We start from the raw sequence: 21,686 nt of genomic DNA on the forward strand, positions 1-21,686 counted from the left end.
TAAAGCAGATTGAACAAGCACATTCGAAATGCTGCAATTGGTGATTTACCCAAGATGAAAAGAGCAAACAAAATCCTACAGAATCTGGAACTTAAGCTATCTCCAGAGATACAGAAAATTTAGCACATACACAGACCATTTACAGCCAGCTACAGCAGTGAACTAGATTTCCTCATGGAACCCAGGCACTTCACGATGCTTGGGGGAAAAAACAACACATAGCCCATAAAATTTTGGAACGCTCTAAAATGATGCGTGATATATCCCCAAGCTACAATCAAGTACAAGGATCACTAACTGTGTAATGCTGCTACCAGAAGTAAACCCTCCAATATTCTACAACATGGAAGCAGATTTGTTCAAGAGCTTGGCATAAATGTCACTGAAAATGGAGAGCAAGAGAGAATGAATCCCACAGTGGTTATATCACAATTCTTCACCTGTGCATGAGGAGGCCCACTGCTCCAACAGAGCCACCCACCCTTCTTCTCTGTAACTGCTTTGGGAGCAGCTGATTTAACAGCAGGTCACAAAACCTGAGGCCTCAGATTTTCTAGACTTCATTACAACAAACTGCCTGAACATCTCTTCTTTGTCAAGGGAAAGAGAGCAGAGCCTGTTGATTCAGTGCTGCATTTATCTTATTAATTATTTGCTGCAACAGCTACCTATTTATGTGTGGTAACAGAGGCTCTCCTCCCAGCTGCAGCCTTGAGGCAGAACTAATATATAACCACATTGTCAACCACAGCACAAGTGTGCATTAAATTACATCTTTCATTAATTATGACATGATTAATCTTTCTGTTTTTTTCCCTCTCCCCAAGTAAGACAAAGGGAGGTCTGAAGGTCGCAGACACCCCTTTGGCTTAGGCACTAGTTTCTCCAAGCCAGAATGGGAAAATGGTATGAAATGTGTTTGGGGAAGCTTTATAGTACCGACTCCTCCCCTCCTCCTCACTGCAGCTAGAAGTAGATCTATTTTCTGTCTACAGCTAAGGCTCGGCACCTGACAGAGATTACATTTTAACACTGTAAAGGCAACATATCCAACCTGAGGCAGATACATTTCCTCTTCCACCTGAAGAGGTCACTGCCCTCCATACTAAAGATCAGCATCATCTGAGATCTGCCAGCTGAGCTGCTTATATACATACTCTCACTTTAGCCAAAGTGAGAAGGGATGGTAAAGTCTGTCTAGTTGTAGACATCAGCTTGGCCTGTTTGACTGAAACACTTAAGGATTGTTTGTAGGAGCAATTCAGCCAGCAGATCCAAGGGGCCAGTAACTGCTAGCAAAAGAGCAACGTGCTCTTTGGCCAGCAATGCTGTAAGCAGACAACAAAATGCAGCCTTATTCCTCTGACATATGTGAAAGAAGCTTTCAGAAGAGAAGTGTGCAAGTAGTACATTACCAGGGAATGAAACATCTTTGTGGTTTGCAATCTGTCTTTTAATGGTCCACCATTTACTCCGAAGCCACTGTGGGGAGCGGACACTACTCCATCCCTCAGCCAGTAAGTCCCAGTTGATGTCATTTTCATCAGACACTTCAAGTTCCGCTATCCTGGCAGGACACAGAAAACATGGACCTGTGAGAAACTGCCCTCCAGAGCGGCAGCGGTGTCGCACACGTCCGGCCGTGTCACACGTAACAGCGCAGAACGACATGCTAGTGACCAGCCCACCAGAGCTCAGGAATCGACACAGGCTTCCACGGCTCCACGCTGCCAGAGGTCAAGCAGAATCATAAACAACAGAAGATGGACTAGACCTGCTAGATGATCCAGTCCATCTCCTTGCCATGCAGGATTATTCTCCTTGTTTACTTATACATTAGGTCTTAGATCGGATTATCGTGAAGCATTCCAAGTGGTGGTACTTGCATCTTTTCTTTTTGAAAAAATATTCCCCAAACACATCTCCAAGGCAGGAAATACTTCCTGAGATTCACTCTGAACATTCACTTAATTAATTTCATGTTATGATATTTACTTGTTTTCTTCTAAGTAATAACTATCCGTCCTTAACACAGATTTTTGCCTTCTCTCAGATGCTTCTTAGCCAAAGTAGATGAAGTTAACTACAGTATTAAACACTTCCTCATAAATCAATCTCATCAGGCTCTCCAGATAAGGGACAGTCTTCTCTACCAGAATCTGTCTGAAATCACTAAAAATCTCTGAATTGCCCTTATCTGTACATAGAGCATATGAAAGAGAGGTGAATAGTGAGGGGGAAATATTTTTGTGGAAGTTAAGAAAAGTCCTCTTCACAAATAAGGCAAAAGCAATCTTGCTAGCTAAAGAAAGAAAGAAGTAAAAATGAAAAACAAAAAAACCCTACCAAAACCAACCCTGTATGATAAGTAAAGGATATCTGGACAGACCAAACCAGAAATACTAAGAAATATACCCAGCACATTCTGAAATGTGGAATCAGGCACCTCATTTTGAGTTTACGTCAAACAGCTTCAGTAAATTTGTTAATACAACTTTGTAAGTAATTCTTAGGTTCCCTGAATGGCTTGGCTTTTTATTCCCACCCAACCCATAAAAATCCACTGGCTAAAAAGCTTGAGTTAAAGGCATTCAAAATGGGAGGAGGACTGGAGAGCAAAAGATTTCCAAAGTCACTACCACGCTGCCAGTTCAAATGTAGTCAGAGATGCTGATATCCAATCAGTGTTTGTTGGCCTACATGAAATTAATTTGCAGTCTCAGTTTAGCTCTTTGTAGACAAGATGTCCACATCACAGAAACCACCACCACACTTGACCCTTGTTGGTCATCTCAGCAGAGAGGCCAAGGACTGAACGGGCAGGGAGACTGAGCTACCCTCCAGTTAAGGGTTAAAGCGCATCGGTGGGGCAACGTGTGGGAAGCTTGCACGGTTTGCTGCCTGTGCTGTACCTTTTCTGTGGAATAAAGAAGACTTCAGTCTCCAGGGTTTTCAATCTGACACCTTTCACGAACACTAACATTCACTAAAAAAACAAAAAACAAAAAATATGTTCAATAATAAATCTCTGGGAACTGTAAACACAGCAGTGATTTTTGGAAGGTTCTAGAATTTTCAGTGTCTAGGAAACCAGCAAAATGGACCCCAATGGAATCCTGCTAGCAACACATATTACAAACCTTTAAAAGTAACTAAAATAACAAACCTCAAGATGAGATTTATTTCATCCTCCTTGGTCCACTCGGTGCCTCCACTTTGTTTCCAGTTGAGATAGTTGAGCCATTTAGAGCGGCACTGCTTCTCCGAGCGCGTCCCGACCCGCTCTGCCACCGCAGCCCAGGACACACCTTGTGTGACAATGTCACCTGGCTCTGTGCTTGTCAGCTCGTGCACTACTTCTGCCAGTCTTTTCTCTTCTTTCTCTGTCCACTTTCCTGAAAGAGACAGAAGCCCTCCGCCTTAACCAGCAGCACATACCCTCTGTTCTGATCCATAACATGCCAGCAGATATTTAACTGCCATGTCCAACACCTTATTCCAGATGCAAATATTAACTTGTGAAGATGCAACTGTTCTTAATTACTAACGGTTTATATTACATCCATTTTGATTAACAAATCAACAATTCCATTGTTCTGCTGCCAAATTTCTTTTCTCTTCCTCTCACAGATGAATAAGACCACACAGAACTTGTCCAAATAGTGACCAGAGCAAATTGACCCAAGCTATGTGAACTGTATTAACTGGAGTGAACGAACCATGCAACAATTTAGCGCACATTATTCACATGAGGTCTGACTGAATTTTCCTTTACACTTGAATATATACATTACAATATAAACAGTACTTCACTCCTGAAGTGCATTTGTCTCTCTCTTGATATCAAACATGCAGTGTAACTCTATAACCATTAAACACAAGTGGCAGAATTTTAACCAGAATATCAATTTCTGACACCAGCATTTACCTCACCTGTGTTGCAGGTATCCTTCATCAGTCTACATCGATCCTTTACAGATGAAGCACTTCTCCCCAGGGCAGCTCCTATTGTGGCCCAATCATTACCATGCTTTACTCTCAGCCTACAGAAAACATGCTCATTAGCACTATATCCAGCTAGGAAATTACCAAAATATAACATATTCACTAATAAAAACAGGATGAATGTGCAGTTTACAGGCCTAAAGAGAGAATGGGGGAAATAACTTTGATACTTCACTATTACTATTTTCTACTACTTTTTCCTATGTGTTTCTAGAAGCCTTTTGGACTAGCTAAGCCACAAAAGACTTATAAAATGCATAGTATCTGTCTTGCAGGAAGACTGTGAGGCTTAATGAGTGTGTTAAACACAATAAGAATGTTTAGATAAACAGCTGATTTCCATTCTATACAGGTTCCTCAATGATTTTCAGGTGGTGTAGAGAGCACTTGAGAAATTTCAGTAATACCCGATGAAAACCCAGGCATCCTACAATTTAAATTAAGCAAAACACTGCATAATCACATTCATCATTTTAGCAATCATCTCCCTCCTTCACATGACAGCAGGCTGTTTAAAATGTTGAATCCATGAGTAGTTCTGACACATGTGGAACCAAAGGCACCTTGTGAATGACACAAACCAGCTCAATTGGTCCAAACAAATCCATCAATGCAATGCAATATATTCCTTTCCTTCCTTCAGTCCAACAGTTCCTTCCAGCTGCCCATCCCTGGAAATGTGCAGGAGGGGATAAAATCTGCAGCCTCATCTCCTTGATCTACCAGGTTCATATTCAAAATTAGGCTTTTTGAGCTGTACTGATAATTTATGTATCTGTAATACTTCCTAGGAGAGATCCTACTCTTGACCTGCCACTTCCTTTAGGAATAACCTTTGCTCAAATTTCCTAAGGAAAAGGAACTTCTATTTCTCATAATCACAAATATTGACTGTGCCTGTAAAAATCTGAAACTTTCCTAGTTACAACAGAAGCCTTGCTTTAGAACTTTGTTGCATATTGTTAGGTAGGTCCTGAACACACATTAGAAAAAAAAAATCTAGGAGAATCCAAATGTAGTTTGATTTTTCTTTAGATAGTAACCACTACTTTTGGGTAGTGTTGGCACAGCCAAATTTATGTGTAACTCTTCAGTGATTTCATAAAAGGAAGTCTTAAAAAATGGATCAAGCTACTAAATACAATCAAGGAAGAGTGACCTTGTTCATAAGATAACTTACTCTTTAAGCTTTTCAATTTCCTCAGGAGTATACCTAAACAACAGGTAAATAAAAAGACATTATTTAAACAGAAAGCACACAGCATAAATATTATTATTTCATTAACCACACAGCACACATTTAGCTACAAGAAGAGATTAGGGAATTTCAGCTGTAAGAAACAATCTGACTGAATACTTCAGAAGAATGAGGAACAAATGCCATTTTCCACATTAGTGCATTTCTAAGATTAACTGGTATAAGATTCCTCTCATTTGTCAGAAAAATTCCTCATTCTTCGTGATCTTACTCCTATGAACAGAATTAGAATTTTCTGCATTAGCCTTTGAAATAAACAGCTTCTTCCTCACTGTCCCAATTCACCATCACTATAAAGCTGACTTTCCATCAAAAAAGTATATCAGCACTGAGAAGATATTTTTAATTTTAAACTACCTTCAAACACTAAAATATAATATCCTTTCTGGATAGCACCAGATCACTGCTTTAAAAAAGGGCAGGCAAGGGCATAAGGGGTGAAGATCAATTACTTCCAGGTCACAGCTCTAGAAAAAGTTACATCTCAGCAGATCCATCCTTGTGTCCAAGTCCTGTCATCACATCAGAATCTGTTATTCACCTTTGTTTTGGGTTTTATGTTTCTCTGTTCTTTAAAGCTGTCATTGAATACCATTAATTGAACACAACTATTGCCAAGGATGATCCATCAGAATTGAACAGAGGTGACATATTAGCAAGATCTAGGTCTGCTTGGCTACAATTTTCTGTCTCACATAGAACATGTCAAGCATAAATACATGACCCTACTCATACCAATAAAACCATGCAGCATTAGAGGGTTTCATACTTTCCAACATGGTTTCTGTCATCATACATGCGAAGAACTCTTCTATAGACAGCAAAGAGAGGCCGATTCAGACCCCAAGCTATTGTCCTGTAGAAATCTTTTCTTTCATCTTTTGACATTTCAAATATAATTTCAGTGGCATCTTTTATCCCACGGGCCTAGAACGAAGCATTTAAAAAAAAAACAAAACAAAAACAAAAACCACAAACAAAACACCTTAGATAAAGTCTCCTGGGAATCAAGAAGTAGAACACAAGAACTGAAGCCATTATGCAACTTTCTGTGTATCACAAATACTACAGTCCAAAAGTAAAACTGAGTATTTATGGATTAGCTCCCTCAAATACAAACCCTTCAACACTAGGTTTTGTTGTTTTGGCTTTTTTACGTTGGAGTCCAGGGAAATTCTAACAGAAATACAGAAATTCTAACACCTATCCACATACAATAAAAAAGTCTGTCCAATGTATATTTTAAGATCAAAAACTGAATCATCATATAGAACATGATGGAATATGTACTGTGGTGGAATTATTCTGGGGCCATACAAGGAAAGATTGTCAAACAGTGCTATATTGATTTATTACATAAATTTAGCTATTCCTTATGCAAAAGCGATTTCTTTCAATTAAACTACTCTTCTTGTTCTGATGGAAACTCAAATAAATTCAATACAAAAACACTGCAAAGAAGTACAACAGTAAAGCTTAACTTCAGCTTAAACTAAGAATCGCTGCATTTCAGTTATTCAAAGCAGTACTAGAAAGCAGATACATGGGAAAAGAATGAATCAAATGATTTATCAGTAACTCAGAAAAGTTATTTAGCTAGCTCAAAAAAGCTTCACTATATTTAAAATGTGGTATTACCCATGAATGATTTTGTGGCAGAAACTTTAATATGTGTGTGGGCAGACACACTCTCTTCAACTAATACTGCGGATTTTTATCCCAATGAACACTAAATTCAAGGCATTTTTTTAAACCACAAGTGAAGGATGGTGAAACTGTAATACCCATGCTATATATCTCAGCTTAAGGGCTCAGCTCAAATATTCTCAGCTGCAAGCCTACCACAAATATGACTTATGGGCAATTATCACTGTCAGTGTGTTCACCACATGCCCATTTACACTGAACTCTGACCCCAGTAATTTAAGGGGAAGAAAGCAGACACAGGCATCCTGCACAATCACAGACTTGACACCAAGGATGTTTGGAAGTTGCATTCAGTGCTCAGTAAGGAAACTGCTAGTGCAATTTTTTCCACCATCTTTAATAAAGGTTTTATGAATCCTCAATTTATAGTCAGAGGAAGAGATTTAACCATGTAAAATGTCATGTCAGGATGCTCAAAACAAGCTATATCCAGTACAAAATGAAAAGCAATGTTACATACATTAAATGTACTTAAGTCCTCTCTATGAATAAATTTTTTCTTACTTATTTCAAATGGGTGATGACCATTCCTACAACAAACCAATCCTAATAACTTTTTGTGTATTCTGGAAAGTACTAAAGAAAGTTGGTTTCTAGCAGGAACTGCATTACCACATCAACGTTCAGGGAACATACTCTAAACATACCTTTAAATAACGCTCAATGTTACTCATCAAAATGTCAATTTCTTCCTTTGACCACATCCCTTGCTTCCACTTATGGCCTGAAAATAGAAATGACAACTAATTACTGAAGTAAAGGCCAGAAAAACAGCAAGAACAGAAGTATCTGAAAACATGACCCATGCTGCAATTAACAAGGAAAAGAATAATTTTAGCTACTAAAATATAACTAGCATTAATTTTAAACAGATGTTATTTCATAACTGACAGCAACATTCAACTAATATTTAAATAAAGTGAGTCAGACCTCTCTTCAAAAACATCCAATTTTTAAAAACAGAACATGAACTCCTCTATGTGCTGTCAAGTCACACTTTCAGCCTTTCTCTTCAGCTGCAACTAGAAAATTTCTGTCTTTAAACTGACAGCTGAAATTTCCACGCACTCAAAATTATTCCAGAAGCTGGAACTTAAAATACAACTTTAAGATTACCTGAGGAACTGGCAACAAGGTGGGGTTCTCTTGCATTCTTTAACACTCCTGAACATGAGAGTACTGCCACCTACTGTGAGTGCTTTTCATAGAGGTAAATGCTCCATTAAGCCTCTTTCTGACAAGCTGGTCCCCATCTCTTTCCTTCTTTTTGCATTGGGAGTAATGCTCAGGGGTCACAGACAACATAAAACCTTGTGGTGGGTCTTTTACTTCCCCAAATAAAAGTGGCAAGCCAATAGAAACAACATTTCCTCTCTGTCTATTCCTTTAGTAACTACAATGCCAGCTAAGCTTTAAAAGCAAATCCAACCAATTTTATTCAGAGAGAAAATTTCAAACCTGAAGTCTATCAATAAAACATTAAAAGATTCCTACTTAGATTATCCTTTTTTATCCTTTTTTCCCCTTATGGTCATATCATACTTTTAACTGAGCTTATGCTGGTGTGACCCAGTTTACATACTGGTGTGTGCTGGCTATCTGCCCACCTCTGCTCAGAAAAACCAGGGTACTTCCTTCTCAGCCTGCTAATTACCAGAGCTGAGAGACAGAACACACCAAAGAGACTGTCTACTCAAATCCAATTATAATGAAAAGTACAGGCATTATTACTAATTCCATTGGAACTGGTGAGAGAGTACTCTTTCCCTGTGTCCCATAGCTTCAATCTCTTCCACAGTTACAGAGACAGAAAAATAATGTATTCCAGTAACTGTGATTCACACAGGTCCAAGCCTCTGAACTGACTTAATGGGACACTGCTACTCTTTACATGGAATAACCTTTAATACCAAACTATTTTAGGAAAGGACAGATATTCTGCACTTCAAATGTTTGTATATTCATAGTCAAGATGATCATAACCTGCCCACAGGTCTGGGAAGAAAGCATTATTAGGTGGAGACTACTATAAAGTGATGAGCTCAGGCAACACATGCCAAAGTCTGAGCTACTGTAAAAGAAGACACACACTGGCATTCCCCCACTGCTATCTCTGTGACAAACCACAGAGCTTACAAGAAAAGTTCAGGCAGTAGAGATTCTCAAATATTTTTCTTGGCATATTTTACATTTTCACCTTTCTCAAGTTAATAATCTCTTAACTGGCATCACCAGATTGAGTGCCCTCCTTTGACTGGCTGACAATGCTGCGTCTCTTCCTAAAGGTTTATAACAAAAAGAGGGGGTTGCTTTGAACTGACTGGAAAAAAAATTTCCTCTAGAAAAAGTAGAAGTCAAAGGAAGAAAAACAGTAGAGGTGCTGAGGAAACCAGAGAGACAACAATCTTCATTTGACACTAAGTTTTTTCTCTAGATTTAGAAAGCCACTTCCCCTGTGGGCGGGAAAGAAAAAGACAAAATCTCTGGAATTCAGCAACTACTACATATTGTACAGATGTATTTGGAAAGGGAGGAATGCCCAGTGGGGTGGAAATTTTAGGAGTAGTAGTATTTCATTAGGTCCTGGTCTGCAGAAGCCCTCTTCTTCATGGATTGTTTTTTTTCCTTGGTGTCCCCCACTTCTGCTGCAGCTTCCCACCCCTTGACCAGGCAAACACAACTCTGTGCTCAATCTGGGCTGGACACAGCACCCACAGCTCTCCTCTACTGTGGCCACTACCGTCACCACTGCAGGCAAGGCCCAACTCCAGAAAGCCAGAACAGAGACTACTTTAAAATGTTCTGAGACATCTGGAATAGTTTACCTTTCTACAGCATGGGAGAACTGCATTTGAAACACCCTACCTTTATTGGTTAGAGAATCCTTATCCTCTTTGGTTGTGAACCAGGCTTGACTAACAGCTGATACTTCTTCATTGCCCATTGGGGAGATTTCATCCAACTGCTCATTCTGAAGAATCTTGAAAAGACCAATACGGAATGATACAGTCAGATATTCAGTTGTTTATATCACTTTACAATTAACATGGAGACATAGTTCGAAGGAAAATGAAATCAGCACACTTCATCACCTTGCTGACTGTTCAAAAGTGTCATGTCTAGATATGGCACTGGAACTATCACCCTTCTTAAAACACCTGAGTAAGATTTAGCATATAAATATACAGATGTTGTGGGAATTAATTAGGCAACATTCTTCACCTTGTTTAATGTACAGTAAGTAAGAAGAGTCCTACTGGCTGTGGTGGAAATAGGACTATATCCAGCATCTCCAATCAAGAACTTTTAAACATGGTATACCCACAAAGAAAACTGCATCTGCTAGTACTGGTGACACGACAAAGACTATTTGAGCATATAAAAAAGCTTAATTTATAACCAAAGAATGACAGAAATAACAGATAAGCTTGTCTTCTATGCAGATCACAACACAGCACATTCCCAGTGGAGGGTTACCTCTATTACTCTTTGCAGTATTGCTCTTTGGGCAGTAACTTCAGACTACAAATAACCTCTCTTATACATAAAATTATTCAACTGTGCTTTGACAGACCAGTGCTTTTACAAACAAGATCCGTGCTCACAAACATTCATATCAAAGAGTCTTATTAATTTAGTAAGCATTTCTGATACTTGTTTCCCTTTTCATTTCGATTTAAATAAAGGCATACATCAAATAGGTAAATTTTGAAGTTTTAATGTACCTGAATCTGGGTAACAGTTCCTTCATTAATCTCATCTTCAGCTACCTCAGCGGTAGCAGTCATGGTCACCTCAAAGCTCTGATCATTTTCTGAAACTTCAGAATGGGTAAGTTAGTTGCATACTTAACTCCTGAAGCATTATTTTACACATGCTACAAATTTTACAAATTGCTACCCTTGAAGTGAAAATTTTGAAGAGCCTTATTTGGTATTTATTTGTTGACACAGTAAATTCTAAAATGATTATCAACTAAAATGATTACCAACTGAAAAACACCCCATGCAGAATATTCTACTATGATTCAAGAGTCCACTTTTAATCTTTACCAACAGATATATTTGTTACAGGAGCACATAAAAGAACTTACTTGGAACTGCAACAACAGAAATGCATGGAGTAGAATCATCAAGGCTTTGATCATCCTCTGATAAGCAAAGCCTCTTGTGTGGAGGTTCAGAGCTGTCTTCAGAGTCTACTTCATCAGCTTCTAACAACAAAAACACACCCAGGTTACTTCCTGTAAGCTAAGGAGCCTTAGACAGAGTTCTCCTAAGAAGCTGGCCAAAGCAAATAATAGAAGCAAATGTGACAAGCTGGTCCATGCTTTTCTGCTGCCCAGGAACCTGGTCTGAGTTGTGGGCAACAACAGTCCCCATGCTTTCTTCAACATGCATTTTCTTTGAAAATTCCATCCACAGTATGTCAAACAAATCAGTCTACAGAAATTTGGGTATGTGCTTGGTTCTGAGAACCCATTCCAACTGAAATAAACCATAGCAGCTGTATCTTTGTTGGACACACACAGACAGTTTTGGGATTTACACCTAATTCAACACTTTATCATTCTTTAAATCAAAGCAGAACAATTCTTAGTAAGCTGCACCTGAATAGCTCACAGAATTTGTGGGCAGGGATGTATGGTGGTCAGATCAATCAAAACAAAGAAGAAACAAAAAATACTATGTAAAACAATTCTATACCATTTTGAGGGCAATGAAGAATTAGGTTCCCTTCAGTATCCTGAGTCAAAGTCACAGAGTTCACGGTTTCTACTGTCACTGTGTCAGACTCTTCTTCAACTGTGCTCATACTCAAACCTGAAAGAGCAACATACAGATTACCCTTTTGCAGCTGGACTCCACTTGGACCACAATGCAGCTTCCATACCCCACAGAACCAGCACAAAATCCCACAGGAAATGAGCCTACTCCTTCACATGACAAATCCACAGTTTCAGACATTCACCTACCTGTACTTTCCTGCACACAAATATTGCACAGGGTAAAACCAGATAGCTTCAAAGTAACTTCTCCAGTTAAAAATAGTACCTAAACTCCTTATCAGGAGGATTTGCAATCTACTGATTTCTTTTTTTTTCAAACACAAACCTAAGCTATTACTTTTTCAGCATTTCTAAATTCTTCACATCTGATGATTTTGTCCAGTGTTTGTTCCACTGTTAATTTAATAATTCTGCTATTATAGAACTGAAAGCTAGTCAGGACTGACAAATATTTTTCTAGTGTCCTATTAGTCACAGCTGCCCTATTTACAGACTGCCAACTTGCAAAGTTTTATTCTCCTTCCATGCATATAATTAAATGTGAAACTTGCATTTTTTCTCCAGCATTTAAACAACAAGAGCAAGAGAAAAATTGTTTGCAAGCAATCACCAGAACAAAACGTAACTGAAAGAATAAGTAATCCAGGATAAGCCATACACATTGAAGTCACAGAATTAGGACAATATAAAGTGTCCCTGATAATTTCATTTCCACTATAAAAGTACTGCAATGAAATACAAAGTTTCTATGAAATTCTATGTAAACCACCAGCAGTAATTCTGAAATAAATCAAAGCAAAACCCCACAATAAAATTGTTATCCAAATACAAAGAGATGCAACTTCTGCTGCTACAAAAGCTAAATGAAATCACATCTAAAATATCCAGAAGCTTTACAAAGATTTCATCAGTTTTAAACCTGCTTTTGTTGACATTGGCAGAGACTTGTAAACAGAAAATATAATCTATTTCTCCTTTAACTGCTCAGTCCTTTTTCTGTGTTTACTCATATGTCAACAAACACAAAAAATTATTTTTAACTTTTATTTTGAAGCCAAAATGTTTTAAAAAATATCTGGCTATAGCTTTAGAAAAAAGAAATCACAAATACATTACAAATTTTCCATGTACTAGGCAGGGATAGCTATATACCCACAGGTAAATGGAATTTACAACCTGGATTTCAAATTCCCTGTATAATGTTAACACTATTGCATCAGCAGGAGATTATTTAATTTTTAATCAGAAAACATGTTCTTCAGTATTGAAGATCCCCAAGAGAAGTGTTATCCTAGAAAGATAAAACTACTGCCAGTCCTTCTAAAACAGTACTTCTCACCTCTCGAGCTCGTTGAAGATTTGGCACATCTTTAAGCACACACAGTGATTGATTCCTTAAATGAAGTGATATTACCCTTCTGAACATGTAAAAAACTTCACATACCACTGACATTTTAAATCAGAGGGTTCTCAAACTTACTTTCATATCTACCATCAACAGCTCCTTGCCACATGCAAGTGTAGGAGGGAGTAACTTCCCTGGGATTCATCTGCTGCTGAGTTTTACAGCCTGGGCTCTGTCCTTCACTAGAAGCTGTTTGCTGCACGGCTGTAATATTGATTTTAGGAACCCAGTGAGGCATCCTTAATGCTAAAACATGAAGGAAGACATCCAAAGCGTTACAGCTAAATTAGCAGACTGTAACTTTTTCATCCCAGTTTTAAGTTATTAATTTAGCTTTTGGGGAGTGAATAAACTGGGCCAAAATAAACAGATTCTCTTTTTCATGTTCATATGTACTTTCTGACTAAGTTTTACTACAGGGATTGCTGTAGTAAAAATCCCTAAAGTTACTGGAAATGAGGTGGAGGATTCTTCCTTAATTTATGTCAGCTAGTTGTCACAACATTTATTTTTCTATGATCAGTTGAAAGCACCCATTTTTCACTATTTTAGAGGCCTGAAAGACATGAGATTTATAAGATACATTACAACAGTCATTTACTTCACTACAGCTGTTCTGAAAGCAGTGGAAACTATAGCACTATCCACAGCAGAAGACAGAGCAGACCATTCCTTCTTTTTATTTGAAGACTGATGAAAATTGAGTGCAGGCACAGCAAAGCTGTGTTATTGTTTCAGCAGTTACTCAGGACTTGATGAAAATCAATCTGTACATTTAGAGGATTTGGCTACCAAATAAAAAACACAAGGCAATTAATCCCTCTACATTCCCTGCCTTGCTGGTTTACAATTTAGGAGGGAACGGGACACAGCATAAAAGGGATCCATCCATCCAAATACGGCATTCCAGGGATGGGGAGGAAGCTACACCCAGGATCAGTAGCTGCTACCCTGGCACTTCCATGCAGAGCTGTAACAGGATTTACCAGACAGTGGCTGAGGCAGCACATCTGAGAGCACCACTGATCAATCCACATGTCTGTAGCTCTCAGCTTGAGCTCCCCCAAACTGCAGAGCACCCCAACCCAACACCAGGCACTGCACTTTGTTCAAGGACCTGTGACTTCCCAAGAAACATTCCTCAGTGTAACTCCTGGATGGAGGATGGGTTTATAACTCCTCGATTTCCCAAAAATGGTTTATGCCACCTGTAAGTGCAGACTCTCCCCAAAAAAATAATGATGCTCTGTGTATGATACTCAAGATTTAATGTATCTTAAGTTTTTTGAGTAAAGATAATAACCTTGACCAAGCCTTGATAAAAACTTAAAAAGAGCCACATTCTTCATTCCCATCAACTTTAATCCATATGGCCTTGGACCACAATTGAACACTTGAGTAGAAAGAGCTTGAGGAATGAAGCCAAAGTCAAATGCATATTTTGGACAGAATTTTTTATTCATTAGACCATACAAATACAAGAAAACTGAAAGAAAAACCCAACAAACCAACCAACCAACCAGGACATTTACCTCAGGACAGGGACACCAACCCATTCATACATGAATGAGTGACCAAAATCAGGAATAACTGCGGTGGTTCTTTTGAGTGAATAGGAAACAATCCCCAGATCTGACAAACCTCATTGTTTCACACTTAAATGATGATGCAGCTACCAGGTACTCTGAACATGCCTCAGATATGACACAGGGAGCTCAGTGGCCAAAGCCCAGTGCTGCTGCCTGAGCCAACACCCTTTGATGCCTTCTCCTGATCCTGGCTGCAGGGACACTGTGCCACTGTGCTTACCCTCAATCCATCACAGCACAGAAGCCAGAGCCGTGGTGAACAATGCCACAGGTTTTGGGATGTGCCACGAGAATTCTGCTCATTACACACATCTGCACATCCACACATCTGCTCTTGCAAAAGCCAAATGCAAAGTAAATGACAGCCACGGGTTATTAATTAGTGAGAATTAGGACCTGAGTAGTCTCATCATGTCCAAAATATCACCTTCTTTTCACAAGTTTGATAGGTGTGCTTTTGAAAATGCAAACAAGTTTTATTTTAAACAAAACGCTTACTTGAATTTTAAATTAACAAGCCAAGGTTTTTCTTTAATCCTTGATCAGACACATTCTTTACAGAGGTGCCAATCCACCACTAATATTTCATGTTCTGAAGGAGGGTGTTAGCTTTTAGGGAAGAGAACAGTGTTGGGCAGACATGCACCAAAAGTGGGAGTGCCATAATCCATAATGAAATAGCATCTTAGAAATCAGTGTCAATTCAATAAGCATTTTTTTGCCTTGTTGGATTTCTGTGTGTATTTACCAAATTCAACACTTTTTAGAGCAGCATTACAATTTCAAACAGGTTTCAACATGCAGCCAAAGAAGTGGGAAAATACTTTCTCTAAAAGACTCATTAATACAGATTTCCAATTTAAGGTTTCCATTAAAGCCGTATGATAGAGTTGTTCTTATTTATCTGGGAAGCATGCAGCAGAATTATGGCAAAAAAAACCCCTGCAAAGCTGACTTTACACCGAACTGAAAAAAAAAAAAGAAGTAATATCCTAATACAAAATTACTTTAATTCTAAATAACCATCATCAGGCAGATGGGCTCAATTATTCTGTGGGCTGTAAAAATTAAGCACTTCTAAGAAATAGTATTTTTACTCTTGCAGACAGAATTCTGTTATTGCCCCTAATTATTAACTGAATGTTATGTTTAGTGTTTAGTGGACTGTTGTAAATCTTAAAATTTCTATAGTAAGTTGAATTAAAGGCTGTGTTCTCTGAATTGGGCAATAAGTATGTTTCACTAAGTCCTGTAAAAAGCAAAAATTGAAGACTATTAAGGGAGGCTTCCTGTTACTGGGACATTTAACTGGAACAATCCCATGGAACACATTCACATTTCGAGGCATTTGTTCAAGACTAACATTAAGGAAACAAAGTCATTACAGGACCTCATATTTTAGGTAGTCTGAATGCTTAGTAATTCAAACCAAGTCAGTACCTCCAGTACATTATCAGGAGTTTCTATCATTCAACTAGTGCCAGAGCTGTTATGGTAATATTCAACCAACCCCATCCAACTTTACTCCAGACCAATGGGATTCTGCTCAAATTTAAAATTCCACCACACAAAGATTTTGTCTAACAGCTGCCAACAATGGACAAAAAAGGAACCAAACTGGGCAGACACCAATCACAAGGAGCCAGGGACATGAGTTTGGGGTATACAAGGATTTATTAATCTATATCAGCACGAGATTAGAGTATTGTAGATACAGTTGCACCCTACTCATCAGTGGTATTTAGAGAAGTGGGCCATCACTGAAACAGAATATATGGGAGACACAATGGGACGGAGTGTTCTCATCTGCATTGATCCAAATTTGGCAGAACTCCATGAGTTTTAGCCTGTCCATTGAAAGTTTAATAAAAAGCACTGAGCATGCTTTAAATGTCACACAGGGGGAAAAACCCAATACAAAACAAAATAAAACCTATGTCCTTGCTATTTCAAAAGAAACAAACACAGAAAGTTTCAAGTTATCTTTTTCAGGAATTGGCTCTTGGGCACAAGGTTATGGCAATGGATAGAAATCTTCCAAGTATATGTACTAAAATTCTTTCCCCTTCATGTAAATCCAGTCCCATGCTAAGCATTCTCCACCTTTATAAACAATGGGTAGAATTTCAGCATGCAAGAAAAATAAGAAAAATTATCCAAACTGTAAGACTGATAAGCAAAGAGAAGTGTTTCTTGCTTTCTGATGGACAGATAAGCACGGAAATGATGCTCAAAAAAAAGGAGAACATGTGAAACACAGTAGAGAGAACTTTGTCTCTTATATGGCCACTTTTTATAATTCTGTGTGGTTAAGACAAAAATCAGTATTTCTGGACATTCTCCTTAAGCAGTTATAATTAATGCTCAATCTTTTCAGTATGTCATAAAACAACATAAAGTTGTTTATTATTATATAATGTGAAATGATGCAAATGAAAACCAGAATGAGATGTGTCCATCCCAATGCAAAACCTGCATCTCCTGGTTTTGCAAAGGAATTCTAACTATGCTGTCAAGAGGCCAACTTACATCTGCAGCCAGAGCAGTGCTGGCAAACAAAAAGCATTTTCTAGATTACTTCAACTAACAATGGCCAGGTGGGGCTGAACAGTGCAACTCTTTGTGAATGAATACATGCAAATACTACCAGTCAGCTGAAGAAATAGCTGGTACAAGTGTAATACACTTCACCACGCCCAAGGGCACAACCAAGAATAAAGAAATAAAGAAACATTATAAAAAAAAGTGGGGGGAAAATAGGCTTTTTCAACCGGAATCATTTATTTTGGCAGAACAGAGCATAGCTCTAGTGCAGAAAATCCTGGTACCGCCCTAAGATGAAACCCCTGATCTTGGCAGTGTCGAACACTTCAGGTCCACTTGCCCTAAGCAACCTCAAATCACAACCCTCCCTCGGAAAAAAAAAAAAAAAAAAAAAAAAAAAAAAAAAAAAAAAAAAAAAAAAAAAGCTTATGAAACAAAACAGATAAAACCCACAAGCTCAGGATACTCCAAGCGCAGACCCAGCGAGAGGAAATGGAGAAATTCAAACGCGATCGTGTAGATGGGCCTCTTATTAGAGACATCCAGGTATGGGGGAGGCAGTTAAAACCACAAAAAACAACAACAATTAAACAAAATAATAAACCATAATAAACAAAACAATGCGCTGGCCGGCCTCCCCTTGCCCTGCCCTCCCCAGGGAGCCGGGTTTGGTAATTTCCCGGGCCGCTCCGTCCGACCGCTTCTTCCCGATCCCGCTGCGCGCAGCGCTCCCGCCGCCCGGCACGGCCCGGGAAGGCGGGAGCCGCGGCTCGGGGCCGGCCCGGGGCTCTGCCCGGAGAGCAGCCGGCGGCAGGCAGCGGCCCTGCCCCTGCCCCGGCACTGCCCCGGGGCGGCGGCTCCGCGCCCGCCTCAGCCCCGCGGCCGCCAGCGCCGCCATTTGGCCCCGGGCGGCCGCCGCCATTTTCCCGTGCCCTCGGCGGGCGGCGGCGCTGGGCGGCCCCGCCGCGGGCTCCGCTGCCCGCCCGGCCCTGCCCGCCCGGCCGGCAGCCCGGCCCGAGCGCGCCGAGCCGCGGGGCCGCACACGGCCGCTCCCCGCCCCGTCCCCTCCCCTCCGCCCGCCGCCGCCGCCGCTGCCCGGAGCTCCCGGCCCTGCGATCCCGCAGGGCCCCGCGCACTTACTTCCTGTTTTGGGTCCGGGCACTTGAGAAACCAGGATGGAGACTCCCAAGTACCAGGATGGAGGCGCCGGGCGGCGGCGGGCGGCGAGCGGGGGAGGCGGAGGCGGCGGCGGGGCGAGGCGCTGCGAGCCCGCCGGAAGGGCCCGCGTCCGCCCGCCCGGCGCTTCCGCCCGCCCGCCCGGCGCCACAAAGCGCACGGAGCGCGGCCTGGAGCGGCGGCCGCGCCACAAAACGCACGGCGCCTTCCCCGCCTCGCTGAGGGGCCCCTGAACATCTACATGGACTCGATGCGGCTGGGAATGGCCTCTGAGACCATCGAGCCCGACCTACAACTGCGTATCACCCTTTCAACCAGAGCATGGCACTCAGTGCCACATCCAGACGTTCCTAAAACACCTCCAGCGATGGTGTCTCCACCACTTTTCTGGGCAGCCCATTGCAATGTTTAATCAATGGATGTCAATCAATATCTAATCAATGGTCACACACATGATGAGGGCTCTGGAGCATCTCTCATATGAGGAGAGACTGTGTGAGGTGGGATTTTTAAATCCGGAGAGGACAGGAAGGGAACCTCAATGTGTATAAGTATCTCAAAGGTGGTGCCAAGAGGATGGTGCTGGACATTTTTTGGTGGTGCCCAGCAGCAGGATGAAGAGCAATGGCCATAAACTAAAACACAGAAAGTTTCACCTCAACGTGAGGAACAACTTCTTTACATTGAGTGGGGCAGAGCACTGGAACAGGCTGCCCAAGGAAGTAGTGCAATCTTCTCTGGAGACATTCCAAACCCACCTGGATTCCTGTGTGAGCTGCTCTGGGCGACCCTGCCTTGGCAGGGTGGGTTGGACTGGATGGTCTCCAGAGGTCCCTTCGAATCCTAATCATTCTGTGACTCTGTGGTCATTTCTCATTTCCCTCCTGGTCAGCAACCTCACAAAACCAAGGCATATTAATAAAAAATTATCCATAAAGCCAAGAATAAACAAGAATGTAGTGGAGCCCAGCTTGTGGTGCTTGCTTCCCCGTCGAATGGGTGCATGCAGGTGCCATGCTCCTTGACATACAAGCTGAGTACCTCACAGACAAACCAGGCACACAAGGACAAGAGGGTGTATGGCATCCCCTGCCTGCAATTTTTTTGTCTAAAAACCTCATTGCACTTCTACCAAAAAGCCCCTTTTTGGCCACTTCCCTTATGTGTGACCTCCAGCTGTGTCCTCCCCAAACCTTGGGCACTTTAAAAAGTGTCCTCATGGGAAGACAGGGCAGTTTAGGGGAGGAGACATTGCACATAAAAATGGTGGTAAAATATGGAGATGGAATGTAGCTGAGACAAGATGGTAACTGGTACAAGCAGGATTTATAGCACCTGTTTTGTTCAAAGCACACTTACATTAACTCTGGTCTATGTGCACTTGGTATTTCTGGACATCAAAACTCAGGAATCTCGAGTTCCACACCCACTAGTTGACTTCCAGGGAAAAATGTAAGTGCCTGGTACCCTTAGGCAGTAATTGGTCAATGCAGAGACACATTTTGCTATTCTAGGGTTGCATACAGCTGTTGGACTCACCAGCCACGATCTCTTGCAGCTTCTGGGGTTTTCCCCCCCAGTTTTTGCAGCAAATGAAGCATGAACACTACATTTGCTTTCCATGAAGTACCTCTCTGTTCTGTTGTAGTGGTGGTGGTTTTTTGTTTCTGTTTGGTTTTTGGATTTTGTTTATTTGTTTGGCTGGTTTAGTTTGGTTTGCTTTGGTTTAGCTATGGGCTTGCTTTGAAAATAACAGGATACCACTTCCTTGAGCTGTACCAAAATGCTTTTTCAAAAGGCTGTGTTCAGACTGCAGGAAACAATACTGAAATTTCATATAAGCCTTTACCATGTGAAAATTTCTAAAAAGAGCTTGTGCAGTAAGCAGCAAACATAGAGAGGACTCCTTCCATAAATTAGTTTCCCCATATGTCATCCCTTCAGTAATGAGCCTCTTCTGTGCAGGATATAAAGCCTTTCTCTTTACTATATTTTTATCTTACTTATCTGGATTTACCATGTAGAAAACATTATTTTAACTGCAAAATCTGTACCTCCTTTTACACAGTGGTGTTCTGGGATGTGAGATATAAAGATTATAGGCTATGAAGTGGCAGCACGTTGAGGACTGGGCCACTGGGAATTTTCTGCCACCATTTTAGTCACAGATCTGCAAGACTTTCAGTGCAGGGTTTGGGATGATGACCTCTGGGCCCCATTTCCTGTTTATGCAATAGAATCTAATTTTCCTCACAGATATGTGCAATAACCACACTCAGGAACATTCACTTTATATCAAATTCAGGGTATATGTACATGAAATGATGACTGAAATTCTCTGGTGTTTCAGGAGCAGGATGAAATCTTAGTCTTGTAAGAGATTCCTGTCCCACAGTGGAAATGAGATTCATGAATCTGGAGTTCTCTCATGTTAATGGAACAATTGCATGCATCTATACCTATTTAACTTGATGAAAGACTCAAACACAGAGTTTGAGTCCAACAATCTGAAGACCAACAATCTCTCCTTTAGATTAATTTAGCTTTTCACTGACTCACACTGAGTTTTCTTCCAGAGGCTCTGTGTTCCTGGTAGCCACCAGGTGTCCCTACTGCCATGTGCTCCAGACCCAGCAGTTGCATCCCAGAGATGGAACAGCTCTCCCTCTGCTCCAATTAAAGCCCAATTAGCTTGCTCTGTAGGTACAGCAAACTCACTCCTCATCAAGCATTAGGGGAAAAGTGGGACTGGGGTGTTGCTTGATAAGGCAAAGATGTGAGAAGGAGGATCGACGTGCTGATGACTCACCATAAATCCTGAAGGCAAAGTGTGAATTTAATAATCCCAAATCTGATTACATGGGTGGTGGCAGAAAGCTTGGTGCAGAGCCTTTTTCATAATAGAAGAAATAAAGTTCTATTCTGCAAGATTCAGGGAAGAAATGCAAAACATAGAAGTTAGAAAAGGCCTTAATTCCTGTTTGTTTGAGAGATTTTTCATATTTCTATCTGTATAGATAGATTATAGATTTCTATATGTATAGATATGAATCTAATTACATATGGGTACAGCAAATATATTCATTACTCATTGACAGAAAATATATTTATATCTATAAATAAACAATCTCGTATTTATATAACACTTGTTCATTTGTATGCTCACAGTTTGGTAGGGGCTGGCTATGGAGAATTGCTCAGGCTCTGAAGAGC

At 40.6% G+C, this 21,686-nt stretch overlaps 1 protein-coding gene across 5 annotated transcripts in view; it reads right to left on the reverse strand.

Moving 5' to 3' along the window:
* DMTF1 (cyclin D binding myb like transcription factor 1) overlaps positions 1-18,620 on the reverse strand; it is a 28,260-nt gene extending 9,640 nt beyond the window's left edge. For 4 of the 5 annotated variants that reach the window (XM_064421825.1, XM_064421822.1, XM_064421823.1 and 1 more), the window contains exons 1-11: positions 13,240-13,258; positions 11,677-11,793; positions 11,064-11,183; positions 10,696-10,790; positions 9,836-9,950; positions 7,618-7,694; positions 6,033-6,190; positions 5,186-5,218; positions 3,934-4,043; positions 3,167-3,395; positions 1,416-1,567 (exon numbers count right to left, since the gene is read on the reverse strand). In XM_064421825.1, coding sequence (XP_064277895.1) covers positions 1,416-1,567; positions 3,167-3,395; positions 3,934-4,043; positions 5,186-5,218; positions 6,033-6,190; positions 7,618-7,694; positions 9,836-9,950; positions 10,696-10,790; positions 11,064-11,183; positions 11,677-11,785 — 1,198 coding nt within the window. In that variant the 5' untranslated portion in view covers positions 11,786-11,793; positions 13,240-13,258. Of the gene's footprint in view, positions 1-1,415; positions 1,568-3,166; positions 3,396-3,933; positions 4,044-5,185; positions 5,219-6,032; positions 6,191-7,617; positions 7,695-9,835; positions 9,951-10,695; positions 10,791-11,063; positions 11,184-11,676; positions 11,794-13,239; positions 13,259-18,437 lie in introns of those variants that run through there. The other variant, XM_064421824.1, reaches the window with a different exon arrangement.
* Between the last annotated feature and the right edge of the window lie 3,066 nt (positions 18,621-21,686).

Source organism: Passer domesticus, chromosome 5 (genome assembly GCF_036417665.1).
Source record: "Passer domesticus isolate bPasDom1 chromosome 5, bPasDom1.hap1, whole genome shotgun sequence".
Lineage (NCBI taxonomy): Eukaryota > Metazoa > Chordata > Aves > Passeriformes > Passeridae > Passer > Passer domesticus.